This window comes from Pseudonaja textilis, chromosome 2 (genome assembly GCF_049901715.1).
Source record: "Pseudonaja textilis isolate UNSWEBS1 chromosome 2, rPseTex1.2, whole genome shotgun sequence".
NCBI classification, from domain to species: domain Eukaryota; kingdom Metazoa; phylum Chordata; class Lepidosauria; order Squamata; family Elapidae; genus Pseudonaja; species Pseudonaja textilis.
Genome location: NC_141991.1, coordinates 129,753,653 through 129,773,601, shown reverse-complemented (window position 1 = coordinate 129,773,601; position 19,949 = coordinate 129,753,653). Strand labels below are relative to the sequence as shown.

The following is a 19,949-nucleotide window of genomic DNA, read 5'->3' as shown; positions in this document are numbered from 1 at the left end:
CAAGTAAAGTTAATTTACTGTAAGGAGGTGTCTGGTCCCCCACAGGTTTGTTCCCAACACACTGAAGACTCTAGACAGCTCTTGACAGATTGGGAAAAGAAATGCATATATGACATATTTTTGTAATGATCAGAATTGTAGCTGCTTTCCTTACATTTGACTAAAACAGTTGAATAGCCAGAGAGTAGATATGCAGACTTGTAATTATTATGCTCTCCTTTTTATTTGCTTTCTTGCTAATGAAACAGTCTCCTAAAAATTAAAATTAAAAAAGGGGAAAGTGTTGATCCCTTCAAGATCTTTCTCTCTCACACACAAACTTTTTACACCAGTTCTGTAGTGTTGTGTTAACTGAAGTAGGCGTGTCACAGAAGACAAGTTGCTGCAAGGCACATCAAGTGTTTGAGTATCCAATTGTTTCAAGTTCTGTGCCAGGTTCTTTCCCAAACAGATAAAAGGGGAGGTTTCCTGCTCCTTTATATCAGAGAGGTTCTGCCTTCTTCTTCCTCTGCTTCCTCTGCAGTGCTGCTTATCATCCAAAACTTTCTTCATCTTCTCTCTCCAAGCAAACCATCATGAGTCGTGTTTCCTATCGGGCATCCTCCGGAGGAGCTAACAGAGGCTTTACCTCCGGCTCCGCAATTGTTGGTGGTGGTGGTGGTGGTGGGAGAACCAGTTTCAGCTCCTACTCAGTCTCTCGAGTTGGAGGAGCAAGAGGTGGAGGGGGTGGCAGCTATGGACTTGGTGGATTTGGCAGCCGAAGCCTGCACAACATGGGTGGAAGCAAACGAATTGCCTATGGAGTTAGTGGAGGTCTAAGATCTGGTTACGGTGGAGGATACGGCCTTGGTGGAGGAGCTGGTGGAGGACTTGGTTTTGGTTATGGTATGGGTGCAGGTGGAGCTGGCTATGGCATGGGTGGAGGTGCTGGGGGCTTTCTGGTAGGTGGACCAGGTTTTGTAAGAGGTGGTCCAGGTTTTCCAGTTTGCCCCCCTGGTGGCATCCAAGAAGTGACCATCAACCAGCACCTCTTGCAACCTCTCAACCTTGAGATTGACCCAGAGATTCAGCGAGTGCGTTCTCAAGAAAGAGAACAGATCAAGACTCTCAACAACAAGTTTGCCTCCTTCATTGACAAGGTAAGAGGGGGTGATTTTACTTGACTTTTGGGGCCCCTAAATTTGAAGCAACCCGTCACAAACTCAAGTCACCAATCCAATGGCTGTTTATCTGTTATTTTGGGGTGTTCTCTGATAAGGTCACATCTGATATAGGCAAATGAGCAGCAGACAATTATTTCTAATATTGTCCAAAGTCATTGCCACCATCAAATTGTTCAATTAAGGTTTTTTATTCTGAGGATGAAGGGTCATGTAAAATAATGAAAGGGCTGAAAAAGTAAGGCCCCAATTTTAGATAATTTAAACATGTGACTTTCAAAGTCAATGGTGCCATTCTTGAATATTACAGAGGTGAGAATAAAGCAGTTATTTCCTCTGTTTTTCTGGATTCGTGTACTCAGTTTGTATCCTTTATGGAATCCACAAATATCAACCCTGACTGAGGCCAATTTATTGAAAACATTGTTTAAAAATAGATGACACAGATATGGTAAGCGCTGAGGCCAAAAAAGGATGCTTCATTTATTCACTGCAGATAACAAAAGGAATTCACACCCGAATTATAATACCGTTATTAATCCAGCTTGCAGCTTGGTATTGTTTGGGAGAGGAGCATGATAATATGTAATATTCTATCATTGCTTTGGGTGTTGCAATCTCTTTGCCATGTTGGGGGCTCTCTGCACCCTATAGAGTATGTGTGATTTCACTGAAGCCGTGAAGACTAGGTTATGGAGGATAAAAACATAACTGCTAAATGAGCATTCTGAAAAGTATATATTTTTAAACTTATTTTTCATGTCACTTGGAACAGCAGTTCCGTTCCCTGCTAGCTTTCACAATCTCCTTTGGAGTCCCCCACCCTTTTTTTCCCTTCCTTTTTTCAGTCTCTTTTGCTATTTTTTGTCCCCCCTTGTTGCTTTTGATGTGTTCTCTTGCTTGATTTGCTCTGTACATGGTTGACACCGGCTAGAGATGTGGAACTTTGCAGAAGATGGTTTTCTGCTCCAAGGCGCTTCCAATCTTACCCCGTGAGAAGGAACAAGAGAGAATTGAGGGTGGGTGGGTGAGAGAAATCATTCAGGCTTTGTTTTAACTGGAGCAAGGGCCAAATTGTCACCCAAAAGCGGGGTGGGCATCCATTCATCTCTTTCCCAGAGGAGTTCTCCCCACTGAAGGGTTACTTTGCTTCCATGCTTCCATTTTCATGTCCTTCTTTGTTCCATCTTGCAGGTCCGATTCTTGGAGCAGCAAAACAAAGTCCTTGAGACCAAATGGGATCTCTTACAACAGCAGGGGACCCAAGTTCAGAGACTCAATCTTGAGCCTCTTTTTGAATCATATATTAACAACCTCAGGAGACAACTTGATTCTCTGGTAAATGAACGGGGAAGACTGGACATGGAGCTGAGGAATATGCAAGACTTGGTGGAGGACTTTAAGAACAAGTAAGCAGTTTTCCATTCTATTCCATTCAGTCTAACATATCGAAAGGGCTGAAACTGGCAAGATGGAGACCAGAGCGGCTTAGGCTAGACTGAACCGTTATGTAATCACTGAGCAGAATCTCCATCTCTCAAAGCTGGGGAAACAATCGCCAAAAGTCCATTGGTTTAAAAAAAAACCAGGATAAAAGCGGATTTTGATTTCGATGTTCTGCCTGATTTCTCTGCCTAAAGAAGTTTATGTAGGATAATTGTAAGGTTTCCACTCTAAGCAAATTCCTGACTGTCTGGAGATCCAAAACGTATTGCAATGCCTGGCGTGATGTTTTAGCTTATGTCTACATAAAAGGTTGATATTTCTTGCTGAATATACAGCCCCATCCCATGCAATTCATTCCAAAGGGGCTTACTGCCAGATACAGTAAATGCAAAGAATCCGATACTAATTATCTGAATTAGATCCGATACTAATTATCTGGATGCATAGAATAGCAAGCATTCTCCGTTCACCTCAAACCATCCAGCGAGTAGTATGAACTCAATCTAGTGGGAAGAACCCTGTGCATTTGCATTGCATTCCTATCGCAAAAACCTGGATTTGGGGAGTTTTGGGTATATGGCTGTACAAGTTTTTTTTTTTTTTTTAATGAAATAACGAAATGAAATCAGATAGCCAGATGGCAGACAACACCCCTCCTTTCCTTTTCTAAAAGTTTTGAGAGTTTTGTTTCACCTGTTTGATGTGAATCGAATGCAAGTTCCAAGGTAGGGTGCTTCCCAAATCCTCATTATTAACATATTTATTCAGATTGTTAAAGGCTTACATGGAGCGGTAAATCTGATCTGTGAACCTCATGCCTAACCAAATTATTTACGTTCTTAGAAGCGTAGAAAAGCTTTGGGGGACTAAATTTTGGCTGTGAACATTAGTGAACATTATTTCAGAATGAGATCAACAAATGCTAACTACTTCACAAGTATGCAGTAGGTTGCTAAATAGCAAACAGAAGTAGAAAAGGGTCAAAATAGATTCTACTCAGTAGTTTGCAATCCTATACCAAAGCTTAATTTCTCCATACTCCCCCTTAATCATGCAGCCTTCTTTTCTGTGTGGGTTCAAACTAATTCAAGTTTAGAAATCCACATGCTCAAAGGCAAAACAGATTAGGGCTAAAGTCAGGTACCAAACTGTTCAGAATTAATCTGCTAATTTGCAAAACCCTCCCGTCCTTCTTTTGTTCATTCCAGCCCCACCTTTGCTCCTGGATAGTTTGATTTGGCTTTATGTTATGAGGTTTCACGGAAGGATGCCTGCAATGTACAAGTTTACCTTGCCAAACCTCACAAAAGAATTGCAAATTAAATTACGCACCGCTACAAATTAAATACTTCATTTAGACTTTTGCACAAGCGTACATTTTTATAACAGTCTCTCTTATGGCCTTTAGAAACATTCTATAAGCTATGTGTCAGATAGCTAGCTGAGATGAACATTAAGTAAGAAGCTCCAACCTATCTGATAAGAATGTTGAATATGATGTATTTTCCCTCCAAACCTGTGGGTTTTGCATTTGCAACCTATGGCTTCAAACAATTATTACTGAGCCAAGCCAGAAGCATCAAAATTAGGTTAAGCGTTTGAACACTCAAGGGCTTCACTTCACCATTACTGTGCCTTAATTTTAAGGTAGCTATAGTAATTATGATTCTATCTATAAAATACTGGGAATTAAGGTATAGGCTGTATATTGATATTTTGCCAAACCTGTTCACCAAACTACATATCAGGATTCCCATTGGAAGAAGTAATGTGAAACCAATTAAAAGCTGTAATGAAGACCTGACTTTAAAATGTGACATTCAATTTCAAGTGAAAGACAGCATTTTAAAATTTCCCTTGTGTTTTAAAGCCACATCAAAATTAAAGACTGTGCCAAATTAATGGATCACAACAATGTGCATATCAGAGTACACACCTACTCTCACTAACTATAACAGAAAAATAAAAGATGTACCTGAAATTCATTGTGCTTGCCTATGAACATTGTGTTTCTGAAAATATATCACACATGAAGCAGCTGGAGAAATTCCAAGGATTGGTCTTCTGAAAAGAAAATAGGTTAACTTTCAAGGGAATAATTCAGGTGGCATAGACTATGAAGATTTCTAGAATGCACTGATAAGATGTGGATTTAGCTGCCTCACGTATGGTCTGTCTGAAGTAATGCTCAGTTCTCATATTGCAACCTATGCCAATTGCTAATTTTATCATTCGTCCATCTTGTCTGACAGATATGAAGAGGAAATTAACAGACGAACAGGTGCGGAGAATGAATTTGTCGTGCTCAAGAAGGTAATGGATTTGCCTACAGCATTGGGGTCTCAATGAGATGAAAAAGAACACTTGAATGTGTTAAGGCGAGCAAGTTTGTTTTCTGCTCAAAATGTAGCAGACTTTTCTTCTGTTTTGTGCAGGATGTGGATGGTGCCTACATGAACAAGATTGAACTTGCTAGCAAATCAGACTCAATTAATGATGAAATTGAATTCTTGAAAGCCCTGTTTGAAATGGTAAGTTTCCTTAATTACGTTATCAAAGATTCTATTTCTAAACTTAAAATAAACTCTAGGTCTATATTCAGTCAGAAGACTAGAGAATTTAGTTCTTAATGTAAACCTAAGCTTGAGTCTATATTCAGTCAGAAGACTAGAGAATTTAGTTCTTAATGTAAACCTAAGCTTGAATCTTAGAAAAAGCTAAGGCTTAAATCTAAATCTAAATCTAATCTTCTACATCTGACTAAAGGCAAATCTTTCCAAGATCTGTTAATTGGAAGCACTTGGAATTGAATATGGCATTTTATACATGCAAGGCATGAACTATAGTACTACCAGAGATCATAGACTATATTATCTCTCATCCCCTTAATTAATTCTCTTATATTTCTATTTGCTATTACGTAGGCTATAAATATATTGAAAGAAGAATTGAAAAAAATGCTACTGAAAACAAAACAAGTTATTTTTATTAACAGAAATACCAGTTCCCTTTCAATACCAATAAAAAATATTTTAAAAATATTTTTAATCCCACCTTTATTCTTTCTATAAGAAACTCAAGATGGCGCACATACATAATATTCCTTCTGCCTCTATTTTCCTCACAACATCCCTGTGAAGTGGATTGAGCTTTAAGACAGTGAATGGTCCAAAATCACCCAGCCATTTTATGCCTAAGGTGGGACTAGAAGTCCTGGTTTCTAGCTTGGTACCTCAACTTAACCACTAGACCAAACTGAATGTATTCAAAATGTTATGTATCACACTGAAACTTGATAAATTCTCCGATCTGAAGTCTCTGATTATGGACATTTTCTATCTCTGACCATCTCACCTTACTCAGTGAAAATGGTTATTTGTTAGTACATCAACTTAATGCAGCAGAAAGATGCCAGTGAATCTTTTTTTTCATTAAGAAAAAAAATAAGCAGAGGGAAAGCTATATAATACTATTTTCTTAGCAATGCTAAAAAAAAAAGGAGGAGAATTCCTAAGATGATCATAGCAAACTGATTTGTTGAAGCTTGTTGTGTATATTTCTTAACGTTCCACTGCAGAAAATGTTAGATCAGTTTTTCCTTTAGAAAGGATATACTTCCAAAGATACCTTCCGTTCACCAGTTTCCACCTGTTTGGCTATGTGTTTGAAGAGCTGACTAAATGTTAAGGCAAGCAGAGACTTAATGACATCAATTATTGCATCTTTTGCAATATAGACTCAATTTCCTCCAGCTATTCCTGGATCAAGACAGAACTGTATTTAAATAAGGTACCTCCACACTGCAGGGCTCTCTAGTCTGGACTTGATGCTAGCAAGCAATGGAAAAAATATCCACCCCTTTCCTTGGCATCTTTTCTAAGTGAAATTAATCACTTTGCTTTGGAAACATTTATGAGTTGCAGAACATATTTTGACTAAGCTTGGATTCTAGTTATTGGGAACAACACCTTCTTTCCCTAAAATTCCTAACTCTAACAAAAGGCATTACTAAGAAAACTAAAGAGCTGCTACAAATTGTAATATAAATTGAAAGGCTTCAAACTAAATTGAATCAGGATTTCAGAAAGTTCGCTAGCATGGTTAGGTACTTAATCTATTTTTCCATAACTGTTTCAACATGACCATACTACTTTTGCCTCAATGTCCAAGTGACATAGGTTTTGTTTTAATTTTTTTGCAGGAATTATCTCAGATGCAGCAGCAAGTATCAGATACCTCTGTTGTATTGTCCATGGACAACAACAGAAGCCTGGACTTGAATAGCATAATTGCTGAGGTCAAGGCGCAGTATGAAGATATTGCCAACAGGAGCCGGACTGAGGCCGAATCATGGTATCAAACCAAGGTTAGTAGCTAGAATAATAAATTCATTAAAGGCCTAGAGCAACTTTTCATAATCAGGCCACCTCCAGATTGGTTGGACTACAGTTCCCAGAAAGCCCTGCACTAGAGGGCAGCAGGTTGTAAATATGTTGTCTTCCCATCCTTGACAAAATTATGCCAACATCAATTGTACCGGCGTGTGGCGCTGTCCTTCCAGGTTTAATGGGCGAATGAGAAGTAAAGAGACTAATGCACTCACCTGGGTGCATTTCCCCGCCCAGGGCGTTTCCTACTGGTGGGAGCAGCAGCCATCAATCATACTCCAGAACATGTGATGGCTCAGGATTGGGTGAATGTAGGCAGGTGTCTCCGGTGAAAGGCTTAGTCCCCTTCCAAATTGCCTGAGGAACAAGTCACAGGCAAATAAATGAGAGCTGGGATAGGCCATTTCTGTTTCCTCCAAATCCTTCTGCAGGAAAACATTGTGGTTGTTGGGGAGGGGTAGAGGGAGAGGAGAGGATGTGAAGTGAAGTGAGAGGAGAGGAAAGGAGAGAAGAGGGACTCTAAAAATAACTACATTGACAGGCCACAGACTTGGAGAGACCTGGGTCCAATGGGGAGAATTCTTTGGTCCAATGCTTCAACGTTGTTCACCAACTTTCTTTTGGGTCTGGGATAGTTACAGGTACAGAGGAGGAGCATATGATAAAGCAGGAGGAGGGCGAGAAGTCTGCTCCCTCTTCCTTCACTCTGTCTTTGTGACCATCAGGCTAACATTCATGTGGCTTCCTTTCTGCTCATTCATTCATTCATTCATATTATTTATTTATTTATATCCATCACTCTGTCTAGATCAGGGATCCCCAAACTTGGCAACTTTAAAATTTGTGGACTTCAACTCCCAGAATTCTGGGAGTTCAAGTCGACAAGTCTTAAAGTTGCCAAGTTTGGGGATCCCTGATCTAGAGTGCCTCTGGCTGGCTTACAACAACATAAAAGCATAAATGTAAAAGCGTAAAAAGTGTTAAAATTAACAATAATTAAATAAAAGATTAAAACTCAAAAGCAGGGATGGTATGGGTGTGCCCTTTTGTCTGTCATCCAATCAGCTACCTCCAGCATAGTGCGTAATGGTGTAGGGTCTCCCGCTTGGGTGGGGGGTTGGACTAGATGACCTACAAGGTCCCTTCCAACTCTGATTATCTGTTATCTGTTATCTATCCAGTACATACCAACAAGGGAAACTAAGCGCAAACTTGTAAGAGTCTTAACTTGCGCCTCCTGAACCCTGCATTTAAAGGTTACGTTATCTGGGGGTCATTGATGAAAGCCAGTGTTTTATATATGTGTGTGTGTGTGTGTGTGCGTGTGTATTTGTTTTCTTAAGTTTTCACGGGTACTTACATGTATGGCATTTAGCTTTGTTCGGGTATTTTCCCACGTCATTGTAGTTGTTCTTTTAAAGTTGTAGCAACGTTTCGGCAGAATCTCATCTGCCATCATCTATACAGAAGCCTGATGATGGCAGATGAGATTCTGTTGAAACGTTGCTACAACTTTAAAAGCACAACTACAATGACATAGGAAAATACCCGAACAAAGCTGAATGTCATACATGTAAGTACCCGCGGAAACTTAAGAATATATATATTTATTATTATTAAACCTATTTTGTGCAAGGGGGCAGCCCTGCCTACCCTTTTGGAATAGTAGTGGATGGTCAAGCAGAGGCAATTTTAAGGCCCTTCCAGAAGGTCAGAAGGGTGTAGACAGATCTCACCATTCTAGGAAGTGGGAAGATCTTCTAGAGGGCAGGGGCCATGACAGAGAAGACTCTTCTCCTTGACCCTGCTAGCTAAACATCCATAGCTGATGGGATCTGAGGAAGGCCAAGACATGTGTTTCCAAACTGCAAACTTCAGGCCTTGGCCTGTGATCCTGATTCTAGTAGCTTCATTTCCTCAATCTACAAAGAGTCCCTTGAAAGAACGTTTGCCCCACATCATAGAGTGCCTTCCCCAGCCTCTGTGCTGGGGGTCCTTTTCCATTTCCTCTGTTTTGATAATACCTTTGTTTTATTTCTGAATGTCAGTATGAAGAGCTACAAGTGACTGCTGGGCGCCATGGGGATGACCTTCGCAGCGTAAAGACAGAAATTTCTGATCTTAATCGGATGGTCCAGAGACTGAGAAGTGAAATTGATGCTGTGAAGAAACAGGTGATGTTTTAATGGATCTTGCCATTTAGCTTGTGAGAACGGACTAGAGAATAGGCCCTTTGCTTTGCCAGAGCAGATTTGTACCACTGATATACATTTTTAGGGGGTGAATAAACAGTCTTCCAAGCACTAATTTAATACATTCCTTGCATACAGAAAAGAAAAGTAAGGAGAAAACTACTTATTTTTCATGATACATAGTGAGTTTTTTTAATAAGGAAGCACTCCAAAAAGAAGGGAGGGAGGGAGGGAGGAAGGAAGGAAGGAAGGAAGATCAAGCACAAAGTAAGGGAGATGGGAGGGAAAGCAAACATTGAAAAAGGAAATAATTATTAAGACAACAGTGAAATGTGTTATCTGAAGTTCAAGCAGTTGCCATTTCTGGTTAGCATTAACTGCCAGTTACTTCCATCCAAAAATGATGGGCATTCAGCATTCAGATGACATAAATAAAGAAAAATATGGTCTGTGGTTAAACATCATGCACTACAAGAAATAAGTGGGAAGCATGTGGGGTGCCATTATACACACCAAAGACCACGTCTATGGAGATTCCCAGTCATCCGGGCCACAGTTGTCCCAAAGGTGCTTTTTCAAAAGGCAACCGGACTTATTTTTTTTTCTTTGAAAACATTTCACTTCTCAACCAAAAAGCTTCTTCATGAACTGAAGAACTGAAGAAGCTTCTTAAATGATAGGCAAAACGTTTTTAAGGAGGAAAAAAAACAAGTCCAGTTGCCTTTTGAAAAAGCACCTTTGGGGCACCAAAGACTAACACACTCAAAATGTCTTCTTTTTAAACATTACATTATTCTAATCATAACCACATTTTAGTATCTCTTCTACTCTGTGGGATTTTGCTAGTTAACCCACAGATAGTACATCTCTCATTGTACAAATGTTGCAAGGTATTTACATAATCAAGTGGAACAAGTTGCAGTTAGTTGCTTTGCAATAGCTCTTAGGCATTGCAAATTAAACCAGGAATCCGCTCCTTCACCTTACTACAGCAGAGACGAGCAGGCAGACAGGCAGGTTATTATATACATTATTCCGCACCCTAATGTGTTCTAAAGGAAGGTAGCCAGGCAACTACAGTGAGCCAGTTTTTCCATATTATTAAAATATTTACGTTCTTTTATCATCCGCCTAAAGAAAACCAATGATAGATCAGCAGTTTCAAGAGCTTCTTTTGGAATTGTTCCATTTATTTCTATCTAGAGGCATTATTTGCTCAGGGTGTGATGAATAACAGAAGCTTTGTATATAAATATATAAATTATCGTTCAGTTGTTGAGAACCAGTTGCAAGTGAAGTTTTATAGAATTCTGCCCAATTCTATGGTATTGCATGGGACGGATCTGCTTTCGCAATAGCTGGGTTTGCATATTCTTCTTTGCTATTATTGTTTAACTATGGTTTTAAGCCATAATTGGCTGAATTTCCACATTATGCTAAGGCGTAAACTTAGAAATAAAATGGTTCGGGTTACACAACACACTGAGTCAAAAATGAACAATCACCTTATATATACACCTTGTTTCCAGTGTTGGAGAAAATCTGAGCTAATGGAGACACTTAGTCCCATTTAAAGAAATATTATTACAATTTTGGTGCATTGAACCACAAGCATTTGCTTTAGATGCAGATGTGTACTCAGCACCTATGTGTTTTATATTCTAATATTGGTAGTATGCCATTCTTTCTGTTGCACAGAAGTATGTTTTGTTTTTAAGAAAAGAGATTTTCAAGTTTTCTGGGATTACAGGATGGAAGAGATATTCTTCCTGAATTATCCAAAGAGAACCCGTTATAACAGTTTTTACGTAAATGGCCTCCAATGATAACAATAATAATTGTTATACCCGTTCCCAGATTTCCAACCTTCAGGCAGCCATTGCTGAGGCTGAAGGTCGTGGTGAAATGGCTCTCAAGGATGCTAAGCAAAAGCTGACTGAATTGGAGGAAGCTTTACAGAGATCCAAACAAGAACTGGCCCGGCAACTCAAGGAATATCAGGAGCTCATGAATGTCAAACTGGCCCTTGACATTGAGATTGCCACCTACAGGAAGCTGCTAGAAGGAGAAGAATGCAGGTCAGTTGAGAGAAGCATGGCACTAAATATCATGCTTTTAACCAATTGCTAGGCCCCTAGCTTATCTACCGTTTTTTCATTCACCTTCCTTTTGACTTTCTTCAAATAAAAAAGAGCACTCCCTTGGATGTTTCCTCTGAACAGCTTGTACCTTGAAATGAAACAGTTAAATTGAAAAAACCCTTTTTAGAAGTACCTGGTGACCTTTTTTTAAAAAAAAAAACCTCTTTTTTTTCTTAAAAAAAAAATCTTGTTTGTGAAGGAGAAAGGTAAACTGATCTGACCAGAACACTGTTTTTCTACATTCGTTTCATTGATAGAAGGATGATGGAACTGCATGTTTCTGTAATATTAAGAGCATTTTTCTTTTCTCCAAAAGAGAGACACCTTACTGTGGTTTTTTATTTATTTATTTATTTGCAAGGCCCACAGAGCACAAATCTGATGAGATTTTGGGGCCCATTCTTTTCAGGTTGGAGAGATAAGATGGGAAGTAGATGCATTAAGAGTCTATGGAGATTCTCAATCATCCAAGTCATAGCTGTCTCAACGGTGCTTTTTCCAAAAGTCAGCTGGACTTTCCTGGTTTTACTCTTTGAAAATATTTTGCTTCTCATCCCATCACTTCTTGGATGGGAAGCAAAATGTTTTCAAAGAAAAAAACCAAGAAAGTGCAGTTGCCTTTTGAAAAAAAAAAAAAAAAAAGCACCTTTGGGAGATGCATTTAAAGTTTCATGTCATCCGTAACTAGCTGCTCTGAAATTATGTGCCCCAATATGTGACGGCAGTCTGTCAGTCGTGACACTTGTCCTGTGATGTTATGATGCATGTTTCATCACTTGCTCCTAACCCTGTAGACACAGTCTGAGTTCATATTACTGTCATCACAGTACTCCCTTTTATATTAAAATGTGGTAATTTTATTGTAAGTTGTAGCGCTAACTCCAATTATTACATTGCTTTTTAGGCTGCAAGAAGGCATTGGAAATGTCAGCTATTGTAAGTATGGTCTCTATTTATGCTTGTGTGTGCATGCTTTGTTTTAAAAGGGACCTTGATATGCGTTTTCTCTGTAGAAGTCACAGAAGCAACTTAATTTTCTTTCTCCCCCCCACTCCCCTGTTTTCCAGCTGTAGTCAGCAGCACTACCACCAGTGGATATGGTGGTGGAACTGGCCTGGCCGTGGGAGGAGGTTTCGGCGGAGGAAGTGCTGCAGGACTCGGAGGAGGATTTGGAGTTGGAATTGGTGGTGGCGGCGGCGGCGGCGGCTTTGGCATTAGCTCTGGCAGCAACTATGGAGGAACTGGTTTTGGTTCAGGGTTTAGCAGTGGAGGTGGGAGCTCTTTCAGTAGTGGAGGAGGTCGCCATTCCTCAGGTGGAGGAGGAGGTTCCAGTGTAAAAATTGTATCAAAAACCAGTACAAGCAGGAAAACTGCCTATTAAAGTCAGGCCCTGCTCTTCCTCCTGAATGACAATTCGCATAGCCAAGCTCATCATGCCTGTTGTGTAAATAACGCCAAGGGAAAACAAAAACCAAAATCAAGCGCTTTTCCTCTCTGACACTTTCACCTTTTCCATCAAGGTCTAGCTCTAACATTAATCTGGATATCTGCACCCAACACACGCAATCTATTCCTCTGTTGGAACTTGATCTGTCACGCCTGGAACAGAGTTTCTCCACCTAGCACAGCTTTAGCAGGAAGTTGGTTTACAGAAGGAAATGCAACCATATTAAGTGAACCATTTGTATAACCGTTTAAAGAAGGATCTCAGATCAAGAGGGTCTCTGTGTAGATCAGTGAGAGGGTTGTGAGTCATACATGCAAAAAAAAAAAAAAGTCTGCAGTGTACCATTTGAACATGACTTCTGCAATTGCAGCGTCAGCCATTCAAGGAACATCAGAAATCTAAAGGGTGCCAATCTTGCGCTAAACATTTCTCTAACAAAACCGGTTCCTGCAACCTAGCCTTATTATTCACAATATCTTTTATTTTGTGCAAGAGACACTCAAGTTTGCCAGTTATTGTACTTCTGAACACATGCAAAATAAATGTATTTTAGAGGAGGGCCATGCAGAAAACCAGTAATTGTAAACACCTTCTTGGTTTCTTTGATGCAATGTGTTAGCTCTGATATATAAAAAAAGATATAATGAGGGTTTCTAAGAACTGGCAAACTTCATGGACTTGTCTCATTCCAAACAACATTTCTGATTTTTTTTCTCTTCTTTGAGCATATTCTTTGGGTTCTCAGATGGAGTCAGTATAAAGCTACAAACTATTTTAACCACTCGCTCTTCTGCAGTAGACACAAATGATGTTTCCCCGACAATGTTATGTTTCCACACACAATTATAGTCCTCGTTCTCATTCTTTCTCTCTTTGTCACCCCTTTTCTTCCTTTCTTTAATGTGAAAGCAATATTGGAAAAGGTGATTGTTTCTGCTGCTGCTATTTTATGCATTGTAATGCTTAATTCTACGCACGTCTGCATGACAAATAAAGAGCAATTTTAATTTTTGAATGTTTTGTTTTCCGTCATCTTTTCCCCTGAATATCAAGACAGTTCCTGGTCTGCTAGAGGTATTTTCACACCGTATTTATCTTTAAAAAATAATCAAGCACTCCCTTGTAGTATACCTGCTTTGGGTCAATCCTATATTTCAAAGATAGCAAGCACTAAAGTTTAATTTCTTCTGGAATGGTGCTAGAAGCTTCGTTATCTCTGCCCCCATCCAAATCTTTGACATAAAATGATTTTTTTTCTTCAAAATCCTTAATGAGGCTGTGAAATGTGATTGGAAAGAAGCGTTACAAATGTCATGCAAACACCGCACCCATAATTCCGTCTTTTCTCAGGGCACAAACCTCACGTTTCTTGAAGTGATGGATCCATTAAAGGTGCAACATCCCCCCCCCCAAAAAAAAACTACCAAGGAAGTCTGAAAAACAGAATAACAGAATTAAAAAGGACCTTGGAGGTCTTCTATCCAATGAGCTGTTCAAGCAGAAGACCCTATACCAGGGGTGTCAAACTCACATTGTTATGGCATCATGACATATCATGACTTTTTTCCTCTTCGTGAAACTGCGTGACCAGCACATGATGCATCCAGCCCATGGGCTGCGAGTTTGACGGCCCTGAACAGCAATGGATCATGTCGAACGACAGAAAACTTTCCCAGTCGAACAACAGACAACTACAATGATCTAATACATATCGATTTTACAGGAGACATTGTTGAAAAAGCATTGCGCAATCTAAAACCATCTCTATCTGTTGGACCAGACAGAATATGTGCCTACTTCTTTAAAAAGCTATCCACTGCCATAGCTGAACCTCTAAGCATAATCTTTGAAAAATCTTTCAGGACCAGCTTGTTGCCAAAATTATGGTCACAAGCCACGGTCATCCCCATCTTCAAAAAGGGAGACCCCAGCCTAGTTGAAAATTACAGACCAATCTCTTTATGCTGCATCACCTGTAAAGTCATGGCATCAATTATTAATCAATCCATCCTCCTCTACTTAGAAACAAACAACCTACTCTCTAATAAACAATTTGGTTTTAGGAAAAAAACTATCATGTAATCTGCAACTCTTACACTGCAAAAACATTTGGACTGCACAACTCGATCAGGGCAAAGCAACAGCCGCAATCTACATAGACTTCTGTAAAGCCTTTGATTCAGTGGTATACAACAAACTACGACTAAAACTAAAATCTTATGGGATCTCTGGATACCTGCATAACTGAATAGAAGCATTCCTGTCAAACAGACAACAAATGGTCAAAATTGGGAGTGTCCTATCAAATTCTGTACCTATCAACAGTGGTGTCCCCCAAGGCAGTGTTTTAGGACCAACTCTTTTCATACTCTACATAAATGACCTCTGTGATCATATCAAGAGCAACTGTGTTCTCTTCGTCAATGATGTAAAGCTATTCATCACCACAGACAATACTGCTAACCTTTAAAAAGACCTTGACTATGTATCAGAATGGTCAAGCAAATGGCAACTTCAAATCTCAACTAATAAATGCTCTGTCTTACATATTGGCAAAAAAAAAATCAGAAAATGAAATACAGACTGAATAGTCAAGACCTTGTTGATGATCCAAACTCTGTCAAGGATCTCTCTCAAATGACCTAAGTACTAGAGCCCGCTGTAACTACATAGCCAAAAAGGCGTTAAGAGTTGTTAACCTAATCTTACGTAGCTTTTTCTCTGGTAATATTACACTAATAACTAGAGCATACCAACATTTGCTAGACCAATACTCAAATACAGCTGATCAGTCTGGAGCCCACATTACGTATCTGATATTAACACAGTTGAGAAAGTCCAGAAATATTTCAGAAGAAGAGTTCTCCACTCTTCTACTTGTTGCAGAATACCTTATGCCACCAGACTCGAAATTCTAGACCTAGAAAACCTAGAACTACTCTGCCTTCGGTCCGATCTAAGTATAGTATATAAAATCATACATTGCAATGTCCTACCTGTCAATGAATACTTCAGTTCAACCATAACAACACGAGAGCAAACAATAAATGCAAACTCAAGGTTAATTGCACCAAACTTGATTGCAGGAAATACGACTTCAGCAACAGAGTGGTCAATGTCTGGAATACTCTACCTGACTCTGTGGTTTTTTCCCCAAACCCCAAAAACTTTAACCTTAGACTTTCTACCACTGACCTCACCCCTTTCCTAAGAGGTCTGTAGGGGGCGTGCATAAGTGCACTAATGTGCCTACCGTCCCTGTCCTATTGCTTCTTTTATTTTTCTTATATGTATCCATGTATTCATAACTATGTTTTTACTTATACCTATTATCTTGTAAGCAATTGACAAAAATAAATAAATAAAAATAAATAAAAATACCATTCCAGACAAGTGGCTATCCAGTTTCAAAAGTCTCTGGTGAGGGAGCACCTACAACTTCTGAAAGCAAGCCATTTCATTGGTTAATTGTTCTCACTGTTAGAAATTTTCTCCTTAGTTCTAAGTTGTTTACTCCCTCTTCTCTGTGGCAGCCCCTCAAATATTGGAACACTGCTATCATGTCACTCCTGGTCCTTCTTTTCACTAGACTAGATATACGCAATTCCCACAACCATCTTTCATATGTTTTAACCTGCATCCTCCTAATCATCTTTGTTGCTCTTTTCTACATTCTTTCCAGGGGTCTCCACATCTTTTTTATAATATGGTGAACTAAACTGGTTGCAGTATTCTAAGTGTGGTCTTATTAAGGATTTATAAAGTGGTATTAATACTTCACATTATCTTGATTTTAGCCCTCTGTTAATGCAACCTAGGATTACATTGGCTTTTGGGGGTGGGGGGGCTGTACACTGCTGACTCATATTTAAGTGATTGTCCACTAGGAACAAAGTCAAATTGAAAAAAGTCAGGCTAATTTAATTGAGAGATGCTGTGCTTATATGAGGTCTGAAGTACTTCTAAATTATTTTCAAAGCATGCCCAACTGTGCTTATAAAGGTATTTGAGCTACTATATTTGAGAGAATGACTTATGGATGCTTAAATGGCAAAACGAAGTAATACTTCATTTAAAATACAGGATGTACTTTTAATAGCTTCAAACACGAGAGATTACATAGTGGTTTTGTCACTCCAGGTTTATTCCTCAAAAGTGCATTTTTGCTGCATTTTTCCTTGTTTAACTATCATACTCTAATTATACTGCAGGACTAAAGTACATATCCCCAGATTATTTTAAAGCCTTTCTAGTCTCATTCTGGATGCCTTCTTAAGGTCCTATTTCAGTACGACAGGCCACTGAATAGGATTAGGGTTTAGTTTTCCTTGTGTGAAAACTAGGAATCAGTATTAAGATCTCCACTGATATGAAGTTATGAAAGGCAATGTGGTACAATAATTAAGGTGCTGTATTAGAAGTGGAGACATAGGTTCTAGACTTCTTCAATAAGAATGGAAGCCAACAGGGTGATTTTTGGCCAGCCACTCCTAGTGACGGGATGACTAATAGATATACACACATGCATACACATACACCCACATATATGCCATCATATCATGCACTGATACCTTCATTCTTTTGCTCTGAGTGCAATCAAAATACCAGCAGACCCTTCAATTTTATAGACATGCATATATGGTACTCATATAGGATATCTTTTTATCTGAAGTGCTTTATCTAATTGCAATACTCAGTCCTGTAAAGCAGTGGCCCCAAACCTTTTGGGCATCAGGGTCCAGATCCATGGAGAAAATTTTTTCCCATGGACTGGAGGCAGCGTGGTTTTGCATTCTTCCTACACGCTTCAAATGGAGTTTCACTTGTTTGTGCAGCCCAGTTGCTGGCGTGCTGTGGACCGGTGTCGATCCACGGTCCAGGGGGCTGGGGTAAAGTAAATTGCTCGGGTAAGCTGTGGTTAAAGTAGAGGTTTCTGGTGAAAAGATGCAAAGTAGTCAAAACTCTTATGTCTTTTATTAGGTTTATAGAAAATATAATTTTATTGAGAACAGTTTGTAGATACAAGAGCCCTGCCCTCTTTACGTTTGGCTGGAATTCTGGTAGATTCGGTATTGGTCCCAAGGCTTTCAAAGGAAACTTTTCCAGCCCTACTCATAAATGCCCGAGACTGAATAATAAATATTCTGCCCTTACTAGCTGGGAAATCTTGGGAAATCACTTGTCTCGGCTTCAATTTCATTACCAAGTAGCCACCGCTAAGCATTCTGGGAAGTTGACAACCATTGAATAGAAAATGTCCACTTTGGGGAAGAGCATTCTGTTAGGTTCGGATAATGAGAGGCTGAACCAGGGCATGAGTGCAACAATACTTTATTAGAATAATAAAGGACTGAACGTGCTTGCCAAGCCTGGAACTGGCTCGCAGCGATCAGCAACTGGTCGGACCCCGCAGCCTGCTTTTATAGCTGGCTGCTGGGGAGAACCAACCAATGAGAGGGAGGGCAATCGCCCCCGCAGCGCGGACAGACCTGGGTGGGAACTTCTTTAAGTTCCAGGGACATAACACCCCTTCCCCCCAGATGCGAACACGCATAGTCTTTGAGGTACGCGGGAGGCTTATGCTGGCGCCCAGAATGGCGCAATTCTGGTGAGTTGTCTGGTAGTTCAGAGTCTGCAGAGGAAGGTCAGACCGGTGGGGTGTCATGAACACGTTCCTCGGTCAGTGCTGGTTCGGGACTCGTAGGGCTGGTCACTGGGGATGTGCTCCCATTGACTGGTTCGGATTGGTCAGTCGTCTGATGGTCCCAGTTCGTGTTCGGGCTCCCCGGCTCGGCTGCAGGTGTAAACAGGTCTCCTGACTTGGTGCTGATGTGGGGTTGATGCTGTAGCCTCGCACTGGTCTGCAACCCTAAGTCACTGCTAACGATAGTGCCTTGGTGCTTCCGCAGCTGGTCCAGGTGCCTTTTCCAGATTCAACCATCCTCCAGTCTGACTCGATACGACCTGGGTCCGGTGATGGCCACGATCTCGCCCGGGATCCACAGGGGGTCTCCAGCGTAGTTCCTCGCGAACACGGTTTCCTGTAAGACAAAATGTCTAACCCCCGATGTGGACGCGAGGGGAGAGTCAGGGCAGTAATGTGGGTGAAGCCTGTCCAATACAGTCCGCAGGCGTCTACCCATCAGGAGTTCAGCCGGGGACTTATTGGTGACTGTGCATGGGGTTGAGTGCTGGCTCAGCAGGAAACGGGAGAGTCTGTGGTGCCAGTCTTCCTTGCTGAACCTAGCTAGAGCTTCTTTAGTGGTCCTAACTACTGGCAGGATGAAAGGGAGCCGTGAAGATGTGGCGGATGCCCAGATTGGCAGCGAAGCGACTGAACTCGGCCGATGCGAACTGGGGGCCATTGTCGGAAACAATAGAGTCTGGTAGCCCGTGCGTTACGAACAGGCGAGTCAATACCTTGGTAACAGCTTGCGTGGTGGTTGTGGATAGTTGTGCCACGTCAATCCATTTAGAGTAAGAGTCCACGACTACCAGGAACATTTTGCCATGCATCGGGCCCGCTAGGTCGATGTGAATCCTGGACCAAGGTGCGCTGGCGCTTTCCCACTTAGTGGGGGTGGCAATTGGAGGAGAAGGACGGGATTCCTGGCAGGGATGGCAGGAGCTTACTCATCTGATGATGTCATCGTCGAGGCCAGGCCACCATACGTAGCTGTGTGCTAATGCCTTCATCCTGACGATGCCAGGGTGGCCCTCATGCAACGCCTCCAAAACTCGGGTACGCAGTGAGGTCGGGATGACCACTCGTGTGCCCCACAGCAAACAGCCCTGCAGACTGGATAATTCCTGTAGGTGGGTCTTAAAAGGTGTGAATTTGGTTTCAACATCACTGCCCGGCCACCCCCTCCTCACCCAGTCCAGTACCTGGGCGATCGTTTTGTCTGCCTTGGATTTGGCAGCAATGTCAAGGGCAGTGATGGGGAGGTCCAGTTGGGTGACCTCAAAGATAGCATGGACCGGGGCAGGATCCTCAGCTGGAGCAGGCAGGGGGCAGCGGCTGAGGGCATCTGCGTGGGACAATGTTTTACCTGGACGGTGTATGAGTCTATACGAGTATGCTGCTAGGAAAAGAGTCCACCTTGTCATTCTAGGAGACAGGACTTGAGGGGTCTGTTTGTCACCTGCTAGTAGACCCAGGAGAGGCTTATGAT

General features: G+C 40.9%; 1 protein-coding gene across 1 annotated transcript; it reads left to right on the top strand.

Annotated features, from left to right (window-relative positions):
• Positions 1-478: 478 nt before the first annotated feature.
• On the top strand, positions 479-13,789 carry LOC113445486 (keratin, type II cytoskeletal cochleal-like). The gene is made up of 9 exons (XM_026714666.2): positions 479-1,139; positions 2,355-2,569; positions 4,859-4,919; positions 5,042-5,137; positions 6,808-6,972; positions 9,043-9,168; positions 11,044-11,264; positions 12,232-12,263; positions 12,395-13,789. The coding sequence occupies exons 1-9, from the start codon at positions 576-578 to the stop codon at positions 12,706-12,708; spliced, it is 1,794 nt and encodes a 597-aa protein (XP_026570451.2). The 5' UTR covers positions 479-575; the 3' UTR covers positions 12,709-13,789.
• Positions 13,790-19,949: the final 6,160 nt, after the last annotated feature.

Bases quoted from the DNA above. Each gene is read 5' to 3' on its own strand.
- LOC113445486 (XM_026714666.2), top strand. From the start codon at position 576: ATGAGTCGTGTTTCCTATCGGGCATCCTCCGGAGGAGCTAACAGAGGC. The intron at 5,138-6,807 runs GTAAGTTTCCTT...ATTTTTTTGCAG, and splicing joins TGAAAGCCCTGTTTGAAATG to GAATTATCTCAGATGCAGCA. The intron at 6,973-9,042 runs GTTAGTAGCTAG...TCTGAATGTCAG, and splicing joins AATCATGGTATCAAACCAAG to TATGAAGAGCTACAAGTGAC.